The following is a 17,194-nucleotide window of genomic DNA, read 5'->3' as shown; positions in this document are numbered from 1 at the left end:
TATTATTATTATTATTATTATTATTATTATTATTATTATAGGGAGCCGCAGGAATGAGTCCCGTATACTTCTGGGTTCTTCAGTGGAAAAGCCTATGGGATTTAACATGGGGGTTTCACTTAAATGCATAAAATAAGTTCTGTGGTTAACAAAGGTTTATGGAAACACGAATCTGGGTTCAGCAGGATAATCTTCACAAACGTGAATAACTTTGATGACTTTTGTAACGTAAATGCATTTTTTTTAACGTGATTTTTATAAAACACTTCAAAAGGCATAAAAGTTATTCATGTTTGTGAAGAGTATCAGGCTGAACCCAAAGTCGTATCACCTTATTGTATGCATTTACTGTAAGTGAAATCCCCATTCTAAAAGCCCATAGACTTTTCCACTGAAGAACCAAATGGCGGCGATTTCTAGATAAAGCCTACAAAAATATGTCATCCCTGCAGTACTCTATTATTATTATTATTTATGTTACCTATAGGGTATTTAGTTACCTATAGGGTATTTATCAGGGAAGATTTATCATTAAGAAGTTAAGAATAGGACGAATCAGCCTGATGTCACTCACTACCACCCAGAAATGCGGAACCCCACGGCAGTTAATAGTATGAGTTGTGCCAAACAAACGTTAATATCTAAAGAACTATACATCACATCGCTTATATTTTGACATTCTGAGTGAGAGCAGAATTAGCTCAAGAGTTTGATGTATAATATATGCATGTTGTGTTAAAGTTGTGTGAACTGTTTTGTTGAGCTGTTGTGTTGAGCAGTTTTTAAAATGTAAACAGAGTTGGCCGGCTAGAGTCAGACACTCAAATCAAAGCCTCGCGCCACTTGGGCTCCATAGGGTTCCATTGCCGTTGCCACCCAGTGACGCGGTTTGTCTACCAAAATGCTGCTCGGCTGATCCCTCGTATAGGTATTACAATACAAACCAGACTTAATGAAGGCAGCTGACTCAGTCATGAAGAATAGACACCTCAGTTTCAATAAACACATAACCCAATGCCTCCTCATGCTTGTTGTGTTTACAGATTTGACCAAATTGATAAAGACTCAAACTAAAGACATTTTCTGTATGTTTTTTAGTTGGTTTTGTAACCACACAATATCATTTCAGTTAGTTTTTTCTAAAGCCTAGTTGATTTTTTATATAAGTTAACTAATGTTTTTCACATACATCTCTTAGCTTAAGAGTTCTCCCCATTCCTTAGTCAAAGGTCTCAGGCTCAGCAGCTTTGTGAACATGTTTTAAGACAAAACTCTAAGCTAGGAACTTTTCATGCAATTTAGTTAAGATAAAATGCTTTGTGTGAATATGGGCCCTCGTCTAAGGAAGAGACAGCACAGGTCAGCTGATGTAGTTCTACCTTGTCCACTAGATGGAGACATTAACCACATCATACAGTGAACTAAACAGACAATAGCAGAACAGCAGAGAATGTTGTTTATGGTCACAAAGAGAACCCAGGTTGGATATGATGGCACTATGAAGGCCATCTGCTAACAGCAGGTGATTTGAAAGACTTTAGCAGCTGGTCTTCCAACAGTGGACTATACACATCAAAGCCATCCATCAAACAGTCATGTTACAGAACATGTACAGTACAGTACAGTACAGTACAGTACCTGTACAGTACAGTACCAGTACCAGTCATGTTACAGTACCTGTACTTTGGAAGATGTTTGCCTTGTGAGTTCACAGCATCAAGTCACAGAGACCTTCTGTCTTAATCTGGAAAGGAGACACAAACAGAGAAGACAAGCCTCAGTTCAGACTGTCTGTCTGGGAAAATTTTCTGAGGGTGCGGCCATTTCCTCATAACTTCTGCCTGCCTGTGCTCTGCCTTGAAACAGGAAATCTGTGAAACAGCCTGGCTAAATAAGTCAATATAAGACATGAAATTAAAGTTTCCGCAACATCACTCATGTTGAACTAGATCTGCTGACAGAGTCAGGAAAGTAAAATAGACTGGAAACTGTCTGGAAACAGATGTTACAATACCTTTCAGTGGAAAGAATTATATGCGACACGGAGATTATCCAGAGAGGAGAGGGGGGAGGAGCAGAGGAAGAGAGAGGGATGGGCAGGCATGAGAGAGAAAAAAGAGTGAGATAGAGGGGGAGGGAGAGTGTGACTTTGCAGGCAAAAACATGTAGTCAGATGGGGCTTCCCATTTCTGCTCAATGCTCTCATGCAACTACACAGCCCGCCCACACTATCATAGTTAACGAAAAAACGAAAACTAGAATAGAAAAAACATGAAATAAACTGAAATTAAAAAAAAACTAAGCTTTACAAAAAAACTATCACTAACACGGTATTGTGTGTTTACAAAACTAACTAAAATAAAATAAATTTTAGGAGAAAATGTCCTTAGTTTTAGTCTTTGTCAGTTTACAATATTTCATAGGCTACATAATAAGCCTATATTTTGAGTGGAGATTAAATCTATTTTCCTAGATCTATCATCTTTTATGACCCTTTTGAATCTCACCCCTGACAAACACCCCATATTACAAAAGAAAAAGAGGAAAGGGGCAAAAAAGACTAAAACTAACAGTGAAACTAATAATAACTAAACTAAAACTAAGCATTTTCAAAAACTAAAAACCAAACTAAAGGATCAAACCCACCTTAAAAACTAATGAAAACTAAACTTAAATTGAAAACAAAAAGTCAAAACTAATTAACTAAAAACGAATGAAAAAAATCCAAAACTATTATAACCTTGATGCGGCCCCAGGGCCGGACTCAAAGAAAAACAAACCGACCCCCAAAAACTCAATAAAAGGCTTATAATAATAAATAATTATGCTTATAAATCCCGCATAAACACAGGTGCAGTTATTCCATATAACACACAGAGAGGTCATCTCCTCCCATCAGACCTGTTAAACACAGGTGCAGTTATTCCATATAACACACAGAGAGGTCATCTCCTCCCATCAGACCTGTTAAACACAGGTGCAGTTATTCCATATAACACAGAGAGGTCATCTCCTCCCATCAGACCTGTTAAACACAGGTGCAGTTATTCTATATAACACACAGAGAGGTCATCTCCTCCCATCAGACCTGTTAAACACAGGTGCAGTTATTCCATATAACACACAGAGAGGTCATCTCCTCCCCATCAGACCTGTTAAACACAGGTGCAGTTATTCTATATAACACACAGAGAGGTCATCTCCTCCCTCTCAGACCTGTTAAACACAGGTGCAGTTATTCCATATAACACACAGAGAGGTCATCTCCTCCCCATCAGACCTGTTAAACACAGGTGCAGTTATTCTATATAACACACAGAGAGGTCATCTCCTCCCTCTCAGACCTGTTAAACACAGGTGCAGTTATTCCATATAACACACAGAGAGGTCATCTCCTCCCCATCAGACCTGTTAAACACAGGTGCAGTTATTCCATATAACACACAGAGAGGTCATCTCCTCCCCTCAGACCTGTTAAACACAGGTGCAGTTATTCTATATAACACACAGAGAGGTCATCTCCTCCCATCAGACCTGTTAAACACAGGTGCAGTTATTCCATATAACACACAGAGAGGTCATCTCCTCCTCTCAGACCTGTTAAACACAGGTGCAGTTATTCCATATAACACACAGAGAGGTCATCTCCTCCCATCAGACCTGTTAAACACAAGTGCAGTTATTCCATATAACACACAGAGAGGTCATCTCCTCCCATCAGACCTGTTAAACACAGGTGCAGTTATTCCATATAACACACAGAGAGGTCATCTCCTCCCATCAGACCTGTTAAACACAGGTGCAGTTATTCCATATAACACACAGAGAGGTCATCTCCTCCTCTCAGACCTGTTAAACACAGGTGCAGTTATTCCATATAACACACAGAGAGGTCATCTCCTCCCATCAGACCTGTTAAACACAGGTGCAGTTATTCCATATAACACACAGAGAGGTCATCTCCTCCCATCAGACCTGTTAAACACAGGTGCAGTTATTCCATATAACACACAGAGAGGTCATCTCCTCCCCTCAGACCTGTTAAACACAGGTGCAGTTATTCCATATAACACACAGAGAGGTCATCTCCTCCCCTCAGACCTGTTAAACACAGGTGCAGTTATTCCATATAACACAGAGAGGTCATCTCCTCCTCTCAGACCTGTTAAACACAGGTGCAGTTATTCCATATAACACACAGAGAGGTCATCTCCTCCCTCTCAGACCTGTTAAACACAGGTGCAGTTATTCCATATAACACACAGAGAGGTCATCTCCTCCCTCTCAGACCTGTTAAACACAGGTGCAGTTATTCCATATAACACACAGAGAGGTCATCTCCTCCCCTCAGACCTGTTAAACACAGGTGCAGTTATTCCATATAACACAGAGAGGTCATCTCCTCCTCTCAGACCTGTTAAACACAGGTGCAGTTATTCCATATAACACACAGAGAGGTCATCTCCTCCCCTCAGACCTGTTAAACACAGGTGCAGTTATTCCATATAACACAGAGAGGTCATCTCCTCCCCTCAGACCTGTTAAACACAGGTGCAGTTATTCCATATAACACACAGAGAGGTCATCTCCTCCCATCAGACCTGTTAAACACAAGTGCAGTTATTCCATATAACACACAGAGAGGTCATCTCCTCCCCTCAGACCTGTTAAACACAGGTGCAGTTATTCCATATAACACACAGAGAGGTCATCTCCTCCCTCTCAGACCTGTTAAACACAGGTGCAGTTATTCCATATAACACACAGAGAGGTCATCTCCTCCCCATCAGACCTGTTAAACACAGGTGCAGTTATTCTATATAACACACAGAGAGGTCATCTCCTCCCCCTCAGACCTGTTAAACACAGGTGCAGTTATTCCATATAACACACAGAGAGGTCATCTCCTCCCATCAGACCTGTTAAACACAGGTGCAGTTATTCCATATAACACACAGAGAGGTCATCTCCTCCCATCAGACCTGTTAAACACAGGTGCAGTTATTCCATATAACACACAGAGAGGTAATCTCCTCTCAGACCTGTTAAACACAGGTGCAGTTATTCCATATAACACACAGAGAGGTCATCTCCTCCCCTCAGACCTGTTAAACACAGGTGCAGTTATTCCATATAACACACAGAGAGGTCATCTCCTCCCATCAGACCTGTTAAACACAGGTGCAGTTATTCCATATAACACACAGAGAGGTCATCTCCTCCTCTCAGACCTGTTAAACACAGGTGCAGTTATTCCATATAACACACAGAGAGGTCATCTCCTCCCATCAGACCTGTTAAACACAGGTGCAGTTATTCCATATAACACACAGAGAGGTCATCTCCTCACCTCAGACCTGTTAAACACAGGTGCAGTTATTCCATATAACACACAGAGAGGTCATCTCCTCCCCTCAGACCTGTTAAACACAGGTGCAGTTATTCCATATAACACACAGAGAGGTCATCTCCTCCCATCAGACCTGTTAAACACAGGTGCAGTTATTCCATATAACACACAGAGAGGTCATCTCCTCCCATCAGACCTGTTAAACACAGGTGCAGTTATTCTATATAACACACAGAGAGGTCATCTCCTCCCCTCAGACCTGTTAAACACAGGTGCAGTTATTCCATATAACACACAGAGAGGTCATCTCCTCCCCTCATACCTGTTAAACACAGGTGCAGTTATTCCATATAACACACAGAGAGGTCATCTACTCTCAGACCTGTTAAACACAGGTGCAGTTAATCCATATAACACAGAGAGGTCATCTCCTCCCATCAGACCTGTTAAACACAGGTGCAGTTATTCCATATAACACACAGAGAGGTCATCTCCTCCCATCAGACCTGTTAAACACAGGTGCAGTTATTCTATATAACACACAGAGAGGTCATCTCCTCCCATCAGACCTGTTAAACACAGGTGCAGTTAATCCATATAACACAGAGAGGTCATCTCCTCCCATCAGACCTGTTAAACACAGGTGCAGTTATTCCATATAACACACAGAGAGGTCATCTCCTCCCATCAGACCTGTTAAACACAGGTGCAGTTATTCTATATAACACACAGAGAGGTCATCTCCTCCCATCAGACCTGTTAAACACAGGTGCAGTTATTCCATATAACACACAGAGAGGTCATCTCCTCCCATCAGACCTGTTAAACACAGGTGCAGTTATTCCATATAACACACAGGGAGGTCATCTCCTCCCATCAGACCTGTTAAACACAGGTGCAGTTATTCCATATAACACACAGAGAGGTCATCTCCTCCCCTCAGACCTGTTAAACACAGGTGCAGTTATTCCATATAACACAGAGAGGTCATCTCCTCCTCTCAGACCTGTTAAACACAGGTGCAGTTATTTCCATATAACACACAGAGAGGTCATCTCCTCCCCTCAGACCTGTTAAACACAGGTGCAGTTATTCCATATAACACACAGAGAGGTCATCTCCTCCCATCAGACCTGTTAAACACAGGTGCAGTTATTCCATATAACACACAGAGAGGTCATCTCCTCCCTCTCAGACCTGTTAAACACAGGTGCAGTTATTCCATATAACACACAGAGAGGTCATCTCCTCCCCTCAGACCTGTTAAACACAGGTGCAGTTATTCCATATAACACACAGAGAGGTCATCTCCTCCCCTCAGACCTGTTAAACACAGGTGCAGTTATTCCATATAACACACAGAGAGGTCATCTGCTCCCATCAGACCTGTTAAACACAGGTGCAGTTATTCTATATAACACACAGAGAGGTCATCTCCTCCCATCAGACCTGTTAAACACAGGTGCAGTTGTAACCTACATGTAAAATCACACTGTGGTAACTAATATCATCTTGCACTTCTGAATGCAATTTGAGCTAAATACACCCAACACAAGGGCAATATCAATTGTCAGCAGTAACTTACGGTAATGCCACATTACGACAGTAGGTGGCAGCTTTACGGCACTTTGAAAAGCCTTACGGTAACGCCACATTACGACAGTAGGTGGCAGCTTTACGGCACTTTGAAATGCCTTACTCAAAGGAAGAGCGCACGTCTATGAGCTCTGTAAAAGAAAGTGAATTTAAGTGCTAAACTAGTCTACTGCCGTGGAGTGCCTGCTGAAATATCGTTCCTAAAACGTTTACCTTTGATACTAGGTAAGCTGATTCAAGTCTTGTGTCCTTGTAAACTAAGTTACCTGTGATGTTAAAATTGGCGCAATCGTTTATTTCCTGGTTAGCACCACAACGTAACATGCTCATTGTTTGAATTCATGTCCGACTGTGTTGTCCGTTTTATTTTATTTTACTTGCCTCAAATGTTACATGTTATGAGGAACATGTTGGTTGAAAGTTTATTACTGTATGTGCCATGTGTTGAGTTCTTACTTAGCTAATGTAGCCTAATCACCTCTGATGAAGACTGATTAAATCGTATAGTATGCAGGAAGTGATTCTTTCTGTTTACATTCTTTATGCTAACTTTGAAATGCCTTACTCAAAGGAAGAGCGCACGTCTATGAGCTCTGTAAAAGAAAGTGAATTTAAGTGCTAAACTAGTCTACTGCCGTGGAGTGCCTGCTGAAATATCGTTCCTAAAACGTTTACCTTTGATACTAGCTTCACTCTCCACATGCGAGAGTGAACTGCACCAGTGATTCCGCCAGGGGTGTGTCAGCGCAGGAGACAAGGGGAGAAGGGATCTGTCCTCTTCTCTTCACCCTGAACCTTGGACTGCACTACTGACCTGGACCAAGGGGGATTACCGTGGCCTCACTGTAACTTTTCTCAACTTCCAACTTCATTCAATCTATCCAAGTAAGATCGTTCCTCATATGGATTAAAAGTCTTCACCAGGATTAAAAAGGCAACAAGGAACCATTCATCTTTATTATAGGGGACTTTTCTCTTTAAAAAAGGAAACGAACAAAGCTGAGCTCAAAACTCTAGTAAGTTGTGCACAACTAGGTTACGCTGCAGCAGAAGTATTATAGGATTTATTTTGGGGTTTATTTTATTTGATTGTCATGACTGAATTCTGTTAAAACTTGAATATTTGATTGTCATTGTGTTTATGGGAAAATGCCATAGGAAAAGAAAATCATTCCTAACTAAACAGTTAAAACGAGATTGATTGTGTCTGGTGTCATTTCTGAGTCCTCCATTGTCCGATGGTAATAATTTGAGAATATATTATCAGCATCTATTAACCGAACCAGGATTGCTAAACTTTTAAGTAAGTATATAGTACTCCCAGACCCTGTGGATAAGTTTTCCAGTATTTCTACCTTTGGTTCTATTGATACCTGGTTACACAGTTATTCCATATAACACACAGAGAGGTCATCTCCTCCCCTCAGACCTGTTAAAACACAGGTGCAGTTATTCCATATAACACACAGAGAGGTCATCTCCTCCCCTCAGACCTGTTAAACACAGGTGCAGTTATTCCATATAACACACAGAGAGGTCATCTCCTCCCCTCAGACCTGTTAAACACAGGTGCAGTTATTCCATATAACACACAGAGAGGTCATCTCCTCCCTCTCAGACCTGTTAAACACAGGTGCAGTTATTCCATATAACACACAGAGAGGTCATCTCCTCCCATCAGACCTGTTAAACACAGGTGCAGTTATTCCATATAACACACAGATAGGTCATCTCCTCCTCTCAGACCTGTTAAACACAGGTGCAGTTATTCCATATAACACACAGAGAGGTCATCTCCTCCCATCAGACCTGTTAAACACAGGTGCAGTTATTCCATATAACACACAGAGAGGTCATCTCCTCCTCTCAGACCTGTTAAACACAGGTGCAGTTATTCCATATAACACACAGAGAGGTCATCTCCTCCTCTCAGACCTGTTAAACACAGGTGCAGTTATTCCATATAACACACAGAGAGGTCATCTCCTCCCTCTCAGACCTGTTAAACACAGGTGCAGTTATTCCATATAACACACAGAGAGGTCATCTCCTCCCATCAGACCTGTTAAACACAGGTGCAGTTATTCCATATAACACACAGAGAGGTCATCTCCTCCTCTCAGACCTGTTAAACACAGGTGCAGTTATTCCATATAACACACAGAGAGGTCATCTCCTCCCATCAGACCTGTTAAACACAGGTGCAGTTATTCCATATAACACACAGAGAGGTCATCTCCTCCCATCAGACCTGTTAAACACAGGTGCAGTTATTCCATATAACACACAGAGAGGTCATCTCCTCCTCTCAGACCTGTTAAACACAGGTGCAGTTATTCCATATAACACACAGAGAGGTCATCTCCTCCTCTCAGACCTGTTAAACACAGGTGCAGTTATTCCATATAACACACAGAGAGGTCATCTCCTCCCATCAGACCTGTTAAACACAGGTGCAGTTATTCTATATAACACACAGAGAGGTCATCTCCTCCCCTCAGACCTGTTAAACACAGGTGCAGTTATTCCATATAACACACAGAGAGGTCATCTCCTCCCATCAGACCTGTTAAACACAGGTGCAGTTATTCCATATAACACACAGAGAGGTCATCTCCTCCCATCAGACCTGTTAAACACAGGTGCAGTTATTCCATATAACACACAGAGAGGTCATCTCCTCCCCTCAGACCTGTTAAACACAGGTGCAGTTATTCCATATAACACACAGAGAGGTCATCTCCTCCCTCTCAGACCTGTTAAACACAGGTGCAGTTATTCCATATAACACACAGAGAGGTCATCTCCTCCCTCTCAGACCTGTTAAACACAGGTGCAGTTATTCTATATAACACACAGAGAGGTCATCTCCTCCCCTCAGACCTGTTAAACACAGGTGCAGTTATTCCATATAACACACAGAGAGGTCATCTCCTCCCTCTCAGACCTGTTAAACACAGGTGCAGTTATTCCATATAACACAGAGAGAGGTCATCTCCTCCTCTCAGACCTGTTAAACACAGGTGCAGTTATTCCATATAACACACAGAGAGGTCATCTCCTCCCATCAGACCTGTTAAACACAGGTGCAGTTATTCCATATAACACACAGAGAGGTCATCTCCTCCCTCTCAGACCTGTTAAACACAGGTGCAGTTATTCCATATAACACAGAGAGAGGTCATCTCCTCCCATCAGACCTGTTAAACACAGGTGCAGTTATTCCATATAACACACAGAGAGGTCATCTCCTCCTCTCAGACCTGTTAAACACAGGTGCAGTTATTCCATATAACACACAGAGAGGTCATCTCCTCCCCTCAGACCTGTTAAACACAGGTGCAGTTATTCCATATAACACACAGAGAGGTCATCTCCTCCCCTCAGACCTGTTAAACACAGGTGCAGTTATTCTATATAACACACAGAGAGGTCATCTCCTCCCCTCAGACCTGTTAAACACAGGTGCAGTTATTCTATATAACACACAGAGAGGTCATCTCCTCCCATCAGACCTGTTAAACACAGGTGCAGTTATTCCATATAACACACAGAGAGGTCATCTCCTCCCCCTCAGACCTGTTAAACACAGGTGCAGTTATTCCATATAACACACAGAGAGGTCATCTCCTCCCTCTCAGACCTGTTAAACACAGGTGCAGTTATTCTATATAACACAGAGAGAGGTCATCTCCTCCCCTCAGACCTGTTAAACACAGGTGCAGTTATTCCATATAACACACAGAGAGGTCATCTCCTCCCATCAGACCTGTTAAACACAGGTGCAGTTATTCCATATAACACACAGAGAGGTCATCTCCTCCCCTCAGACCTGTTAAACACAGGTGCAGTTATTCCATATAACACACAGAGAGGTCATCTCCTCCCATCAGACCTGTTAAACACAGGTGCAGTTATTCCATATAACACACAGAGAGGTCATCTCCTCTCAGACCTGTTAAACACAGGTGCAGTTATTCCATATAACACACAGAGAGGTCATCTCTTCCCTCTCAGACCTGTTAAACACAGGTGCAGTTATTCCATATAACACACAGAGAGGTCATCTCCTCCCATCAGACCTGTTAAACACAGGTGCAGTTATTCCATATAACACACAGAGAGGTCATCTCCTCCCCTCAGACCTGTTAAACACAGGTGCAGTTATTCCATATAACACACAGAGAGGTCATCTCCTCCCCTCAGACCTGTTAAACACAGGTGCAGTTATTCCATATAACACACAGAGAGGTCATCTCCTCCCTCTCAGACCTGTTAAACACAGGTGCAGTTATTCCATATAACACACAGAGAGAGGTCATCTCCTCCCATCAGACCTGTTAAACACAGGTGCAGTTATTCCATATAACACACAGAGAGGTCATCTCCTCCCCTCAGACCTGTTAAACACAGGTGCAGTTATTCCATATAACACACAGAGAGGTCATCTCCTCCCATCAGACCTGTTAAACACAGGTGCAGTTATTCCATATAACACACAGAGAGGTAATCTCCTCCCATCAGACCTGTTAAACACAGGTACAGTTATTCCATATAACACACAGAGAGGTCATCTCCTCCCATCAGACCTGTTAAACACAGGTGCAGTTATTCCATATAACACAGAGAGAGGTCATCTCCTCCCATCAGACCTGTTAAACACAGGTACAGTTATTCCATATAACACACAGAGAGGTCATCTCCTCCCATCAGACCTGTTAAACACAGGTGCAGTTATTCTATATAACACACAGAGAGGTCATCTCCTCCCTCTCAGACCTGTTAAACACAGGTGCAGTTATTCCATATAACACACAGAGAGGTCATCTCCTCCCATCAGACCTGTTAAACACAGGTGCAGTTATTCCATACACACAGGGAGGCCATTATAGGGGCGGAGTTTCCGCGGCAGGTCAGTTGCTGCCACTGACCTGTAGGGGCGCTGTTTCCCGACCTGCCGTGGCAGGTCAGTTGCTGCCACTGACCTGTAGGGGCGCTGTTTCCCGACCTGCCGTGGCAGGTCAGTTGCTGCCACTGACCTGTAGGGGGCGCTGTTTCCCGACCTGCCGTGTCAGGTTTGTAGGGGCGCTGTTTCCCGACCTGCTGTGGTAGGTCAGTTGCTGCCACTGACCTGTAGGGGCGCTGTTTCCCGACCTGCCGTGGCAGGTTTGTAGGGGCGCTGTTTCCCGACCTGCCGTGGCAGGTCAGTTGCTGCCACTGACCAAACACCCCCCCACCTCCACCCCCATCAGAGAGTGAGAGTGCTGTAAATCAGCTGTAGGCCTACTCTCCTCCTCCTGCTGATTTTGAGTGATTATTGTGAATGTTCTGATTATGTTCTCTTTTTGCCGTTTATGCACATGCTCGTTGCAGGTCGAACAAGTGCTCACAAAGTCCTTTATTTCTGCCTGCATGTTGGGCCAGTACAACGTCTCCCGAGCCTGCCGGTAGCAGGCGTCTCCACCCACGTGGCTTGAATGTATGCGCGCAAGCATGTCCGGGCGTAGCAATTTCGGGATGATGACTTTCTGTCCCCGGAACAAGATGCCATTCTGTGCGCCCATAACACCTGTTATGCCGAGTTCTGCACCCCCACTGAGAATTGCATCCCCACCACATTTTGGTGCTGTTTTAACTTAAAAACAGGGATGCAAGTCTCGGCAGGTACAAACTGCCGAGACTGGCATCCCCCTCCATAAAGCTAGGAGAGACCCCCAGTCCTCGAGGTCACTTGTCGCCAGATTTTAAGCACACAAGTCGTGCCTCCATGAGCCAGAAGAGAGTCCCAAGCATGGAAGTGACCTCAATGCAGATTTTATGCATCAAAGTCAGTCTCCATGAGCCAGGATAGACCCCCTGGCCTGGAGGGCCTACCCACACAATTATATAATTTGTAAACAGTTAAGTTCCCGTATAAATCATTACAATATGCAACCATGAGGTGGGGATGCATTTGGCGGCGGAGGTGCAAAACTCGGCATGACACCTGGACACTTGCGCGAGGTGGACTGCTCTCGTCCCTGCAGGGACGGATAACGCCTGTACCAAGATAGGGCCCTTGGTGTCTATCTTATGTTTGCTTTTTTTACCATTAGAAAGGTGTTGGTGCACCGAGCAGCTTTCACTCGCAAGGGGCACTCCAAAGGCAGCGTCCTCTTGTGGGACCAGACGAAGGTGGGCTCAACTCCCCCATGACTGCCGGGCAGCCATGTGCCCCGCAGTGCTGGCGCTGATGTTGCAGCCTGAGTGGGTGTGTCGTCAAGGACGGCCCAGCAGGGGGCTGGGCGAGCTGGCTCACCTCTGCGCAGGGAGGCCCCGCCTATTAAATGTTGTAACATTAATGGTAATTCTCATGTGAATGGCTCATTATTTACTCTTGCTCTCCTGAGATTATAACGCTAACGCTAGCTGTTACTGTGCAGGTTAAAATTGCTGATGATCAGTTGTTTCAACATAGGATATTGCAATAACACAAGCCAAATGCTGACAAATTTGAGACTTTGAGAGATTTGTTTGAACCCTTTGTATGTATCTGCGAGTGACCAGATAATATTGATATTTGCTTGTTTTAATGCTTTTGTCAATAAACATTGCCAACAAAGATACCCTTATTGTTATTATGTATGCTATGTACTTTGGTGGGTATGGCATCTTTACTGGGTACGGCACCCCCCCCTCCCACCACCAAGCACCACCCATATCCCCCTAACCACTAATCCTGCACCCCTAGAATCAAACTATCTAGCACCTTCCTATCCATATGGCCTCCCCCCCCCCCCCGCCCCCCGTAAAAAACGTTTGTTAATGCAAGATGTAAACACGTCATGAGCAGGACGTGATCAGATGAATACTACAGGATCCCTCCTTCTGTTCGCTACCCAGTACAGTACACCTCTCTATTTTATTTCTTTATTTTTCAACTGTTTTATATATGAGGGGCGAGACTTCTCAGACATGAATAGCTGCAACCAGAAGCTTTACAGCTCACTCTGTCAGTGGGTCGGTGGGTTGGCGGCCACAGCTTTCACACCTATAGAGAGGCAAAGTGACCGCCTACTTCCTGCTTCAGCACTGTACCAGAGATTTTCATCCACCATTTATTTTCCCATGGACATTTCGTAAAATGCTTATAAAAATAGTTTTACTTCGTCAAACCAAACGGTTCAGATATATTTAGAATCGGGAGAGACCATATAGAACATTTCACTCTGACCAAAACTAAAAAAACAACACAGAAAAAATATGTTCTTTAAATCTGCAATTTGTTTACGTTTTGGTCGGAGTAAAATGTTATGCGGTCTCTACTGTTTCTAAATATACCTGAACAATTTGGTTTGACGAAGTAAAAGTACAAGTATAAGCATTTTACGAAATGTCTATGGGAAACTAAATGAGGGATGAAAATCTCTGGTACAGTGCTGAAGCAGGAAGTAGGCGGTCACTTTGCCTCTCTATAGGGGGCTGAAGTTGGTGCAGCTATTGCAAATTCACACCTTTTTTTTCTTTTCTGAAGTGTAGCTTCTTCTCTTGCAGAAAGACAGAGACCACTTCCTGTACTTTAGTCAGACAGCCTCCATCTGACAGGTAGGCTGCTGTTGTGTAGGTCTACTGTTGTGTAGTGGACTTAGCTTTACTAAAAACTCAGAGAAACAAAGCCAACACTGCACCATTCTTTTGTTTTTTGTTTCCTTTTCTCCGAGCCTGCGACAACAGAAGGTAAGCCTATACTGATACTTTTTCAGGGGTAATAGTTTGCTCTCACCAGGGGGACCTGTACTTTAAAATCGGGTGGCTAAAAGAAAGTCTAGATACAAGAAGTCCAAATTTAAGTAAAACTACTAGCCCTCTTGGGATATCCAGCTTCTATAGGCCTATGTTAGCTAAGGTTGGGTTAGCGAGCTGAAGGGGAAGGGACTCCCCCACACTAAACCAAGGGCCTGAGGGACGAGTGAGGCTGATACAGGGTTTGTAAGTGATTCTGAAGAGCATCCACCTTTGTGCCATTTCATGATATGTTTTATTGGTCCTATTTTTCTCAACAAATACAGAAATTGGATTTCATTGAAGTTCCCAATGGCACAACGACAAAACAAACATGTTTTCTATAGAGCTGTGTTCAAATCTAATGTGATTGTAATGGAGCCTCTGGTGTCCATCTTAGAGTTCTGCAGGTACATGTAAATGGGACATATCAAATTGATTGATTTTTTTCCTCAGTATTTTTTTTAATAAACTTCCTTCATATAAACAGCTAGACACATTCAACATAAAATACTAATTCATTCTAATTCATTCATTCTACTTTCATTCTAAGCGACTACACGTCTCTATACAGTATGCTTGTTGTGGAAGTTGTGTCCCAAGACACGTCAATAAGTCATGTGACCTACCGGGAGACACACGCACGCGCGCACGCATGCACGCGCACACACACACACACACACACACACACACACACACACACACACACACACACACACACACACACGCGCGCGCGCGCGCGGTCTGCAAAAACCCTTCACATGGTGGGAATTTGACATTTTCATTTTCTGACATTTCCATGAATTAGAAACTCTCCCCTGGCTATTCATAACTTTTTGAATGATCAAGGCAGCTCTCTCAGATCAACAGTTATAAGTATTTAATGTGTTATGTGTCTAAAAGTAAAGCGTGAGAAAAATGGCTTTAAACATTCCACAAGGTTGTATTTTCTACAGTGGCAGTCCACCAAAACCATACAAATAAATAATTTTCCTTTTGTTTTATGAAAATAATTATTCACCATGATGTACTACGGAGATGAAAGTAACCAAATCACTCAAAATCTCAAAATACATGAAAAACTAATTTTCGTCCTTTGGCTCATTACCAACAATGTGCAGCAGTGTCATGTGAAGGGTTTTGCACGCTGCCACACACACACACACGCACGCACGCACGCACGCACGCACGCACACATGTGCACACACACACACACACACACACACACACACACACACACAGACACATATATATCTGTGTGTGTGTGTGTGTGTGTGTGTGTGTGTGTGTGTGTGTGTGTCCCAGGTCACGTGACCTGGGACACAGTTTGACTGTTTGACACAGTTTGACACAGTTTGACATTTTGACTTTTGTAGGGTACAGTTTGACATTTTGACCTTTTTTAGGGTACCGTTTGACATTTTTACCTTTTTTAGGGTACCGTTTGACATTTTGAGGGTACCGTTTGACATTTTGACCTTTTTTAGGGTAGCCTACAGTTTGACATTTTGACCTTGTTTAGGGTACAGTTTGACATTTTGAGGGTACAGTTTGACATTTTGACCTTTTTTATGGTACATTTTGGCAGTCTGAAAGCAGCGACTGGCTCAGCTGAGGGTGAACAGAGACATGGAAGCTATGATTGGACTGTTGATGGTGCTACTTGGAGTCTCTCATGGTGAGCTGTTTCACTATTTGTCACATAAATACATTGATGATTGTATATTGTGTGAATACATTGTTTTGTGTTGAATCAATATAAATGTGACCAGGCCAGGCCAAAAATGGGAGGTCGTCCTGTCAGGCCTAATGGTTAAGGAACCTCTTCGTGCCTTACCACAATGTTCAATATCCAAGGTTTCAGACAGAGCAGGACACATACATTGAGTTCACACAAAATGTTTATCTGATTTTCTCTAAACAGAGTGAAAAATTTGAAAGGAAACCAGAAAGATTTTTTTTAACAATAATCTATATAGCAAATAATATAAATTATATGGATACAATTTTGGCTGTAGCCTGATACAAGTTAGCATCAAAGGCGGCAATAATTTAAGGAAACCAACACTAGGTGGTAGTGAGAGTGGGGCGTGTGGACATGACCGGCCCTCTACATCTGGGGGTCCTAAGCAGGGTAAATTTGGGGGTCCTGCCTCGCAGTAGATAGGCGGTGAAGTATTCATAGAACCAGCTACCATATGCAGTTATCAGTTAACACTCAAAGTAAAGCTGACTGACTGCACTTGCAATTCCAGAATATTATATTCAGAGATTTTTTTCTCCACTGGATGCAGAAGTGTTTTACTTCGTTTCGAACTCAAGCTCTCACTCTAGTGCCATCTCCGCTGCGCACGCAGCCACTGGAAGAATGTTATTTTTCCTCCAAAATTGATCTTTATATAAAACCAACCACCCACCAACAGGTGGCGTGGTACCCCCCTGGGCTGAGGCGGCCACCCTCATTCCTTACCCACGTGACTACGTCAC

The 17,194-nt window shown here is 43.1% G+C and overlaps 1 protein-coding gene across 1 annotated transcript in view; it reads right to left on the bottom strand.

Annotated features, from left to right (window-relative positions):
- The window catches only part of LOC310791614 (NLR family CARD domain-containing protein 3-like), a gene marked incomplete at its 5' end in the record, with an annotated part of 79,848 nt that extends 63,690 nt beyond the window's left edge, over positions 1 to 16,158 (bottom strand). The window contains one exon of the mRNA XM_083653278.1: positions 16,149 to 16,158. Coding sequence (XP_083509404.1) covers positions 16,149 to 16,158 — 10 coding nt within the window. The remainder of the gene's footprint in view (positions 1 to 16,148) is intronic.
- Positions 16,159 to 17,194: the final 1,036 nt, after the last annotated feature.

The sequence above is a fragment of the Poromitra crassiceps genome (assembly GCF_964638095.1).
Source record: "Poromitra crassiceps genome assembly, chromosome: 16".
In the NCBI taxonomy this organism is placed as follows: domain Eukaryota; kingdom Metazoa; phylum Chordata; class Actinopteri; order Beryciformes; family Melamphaidae; genus Poromitra; species Poromitra crassiceps.
The sequence above is the reverse complement of the archived record's forward strand: the minus strand, read 5'-3'. Positions and strand labels throughout refer to the sequence as shown.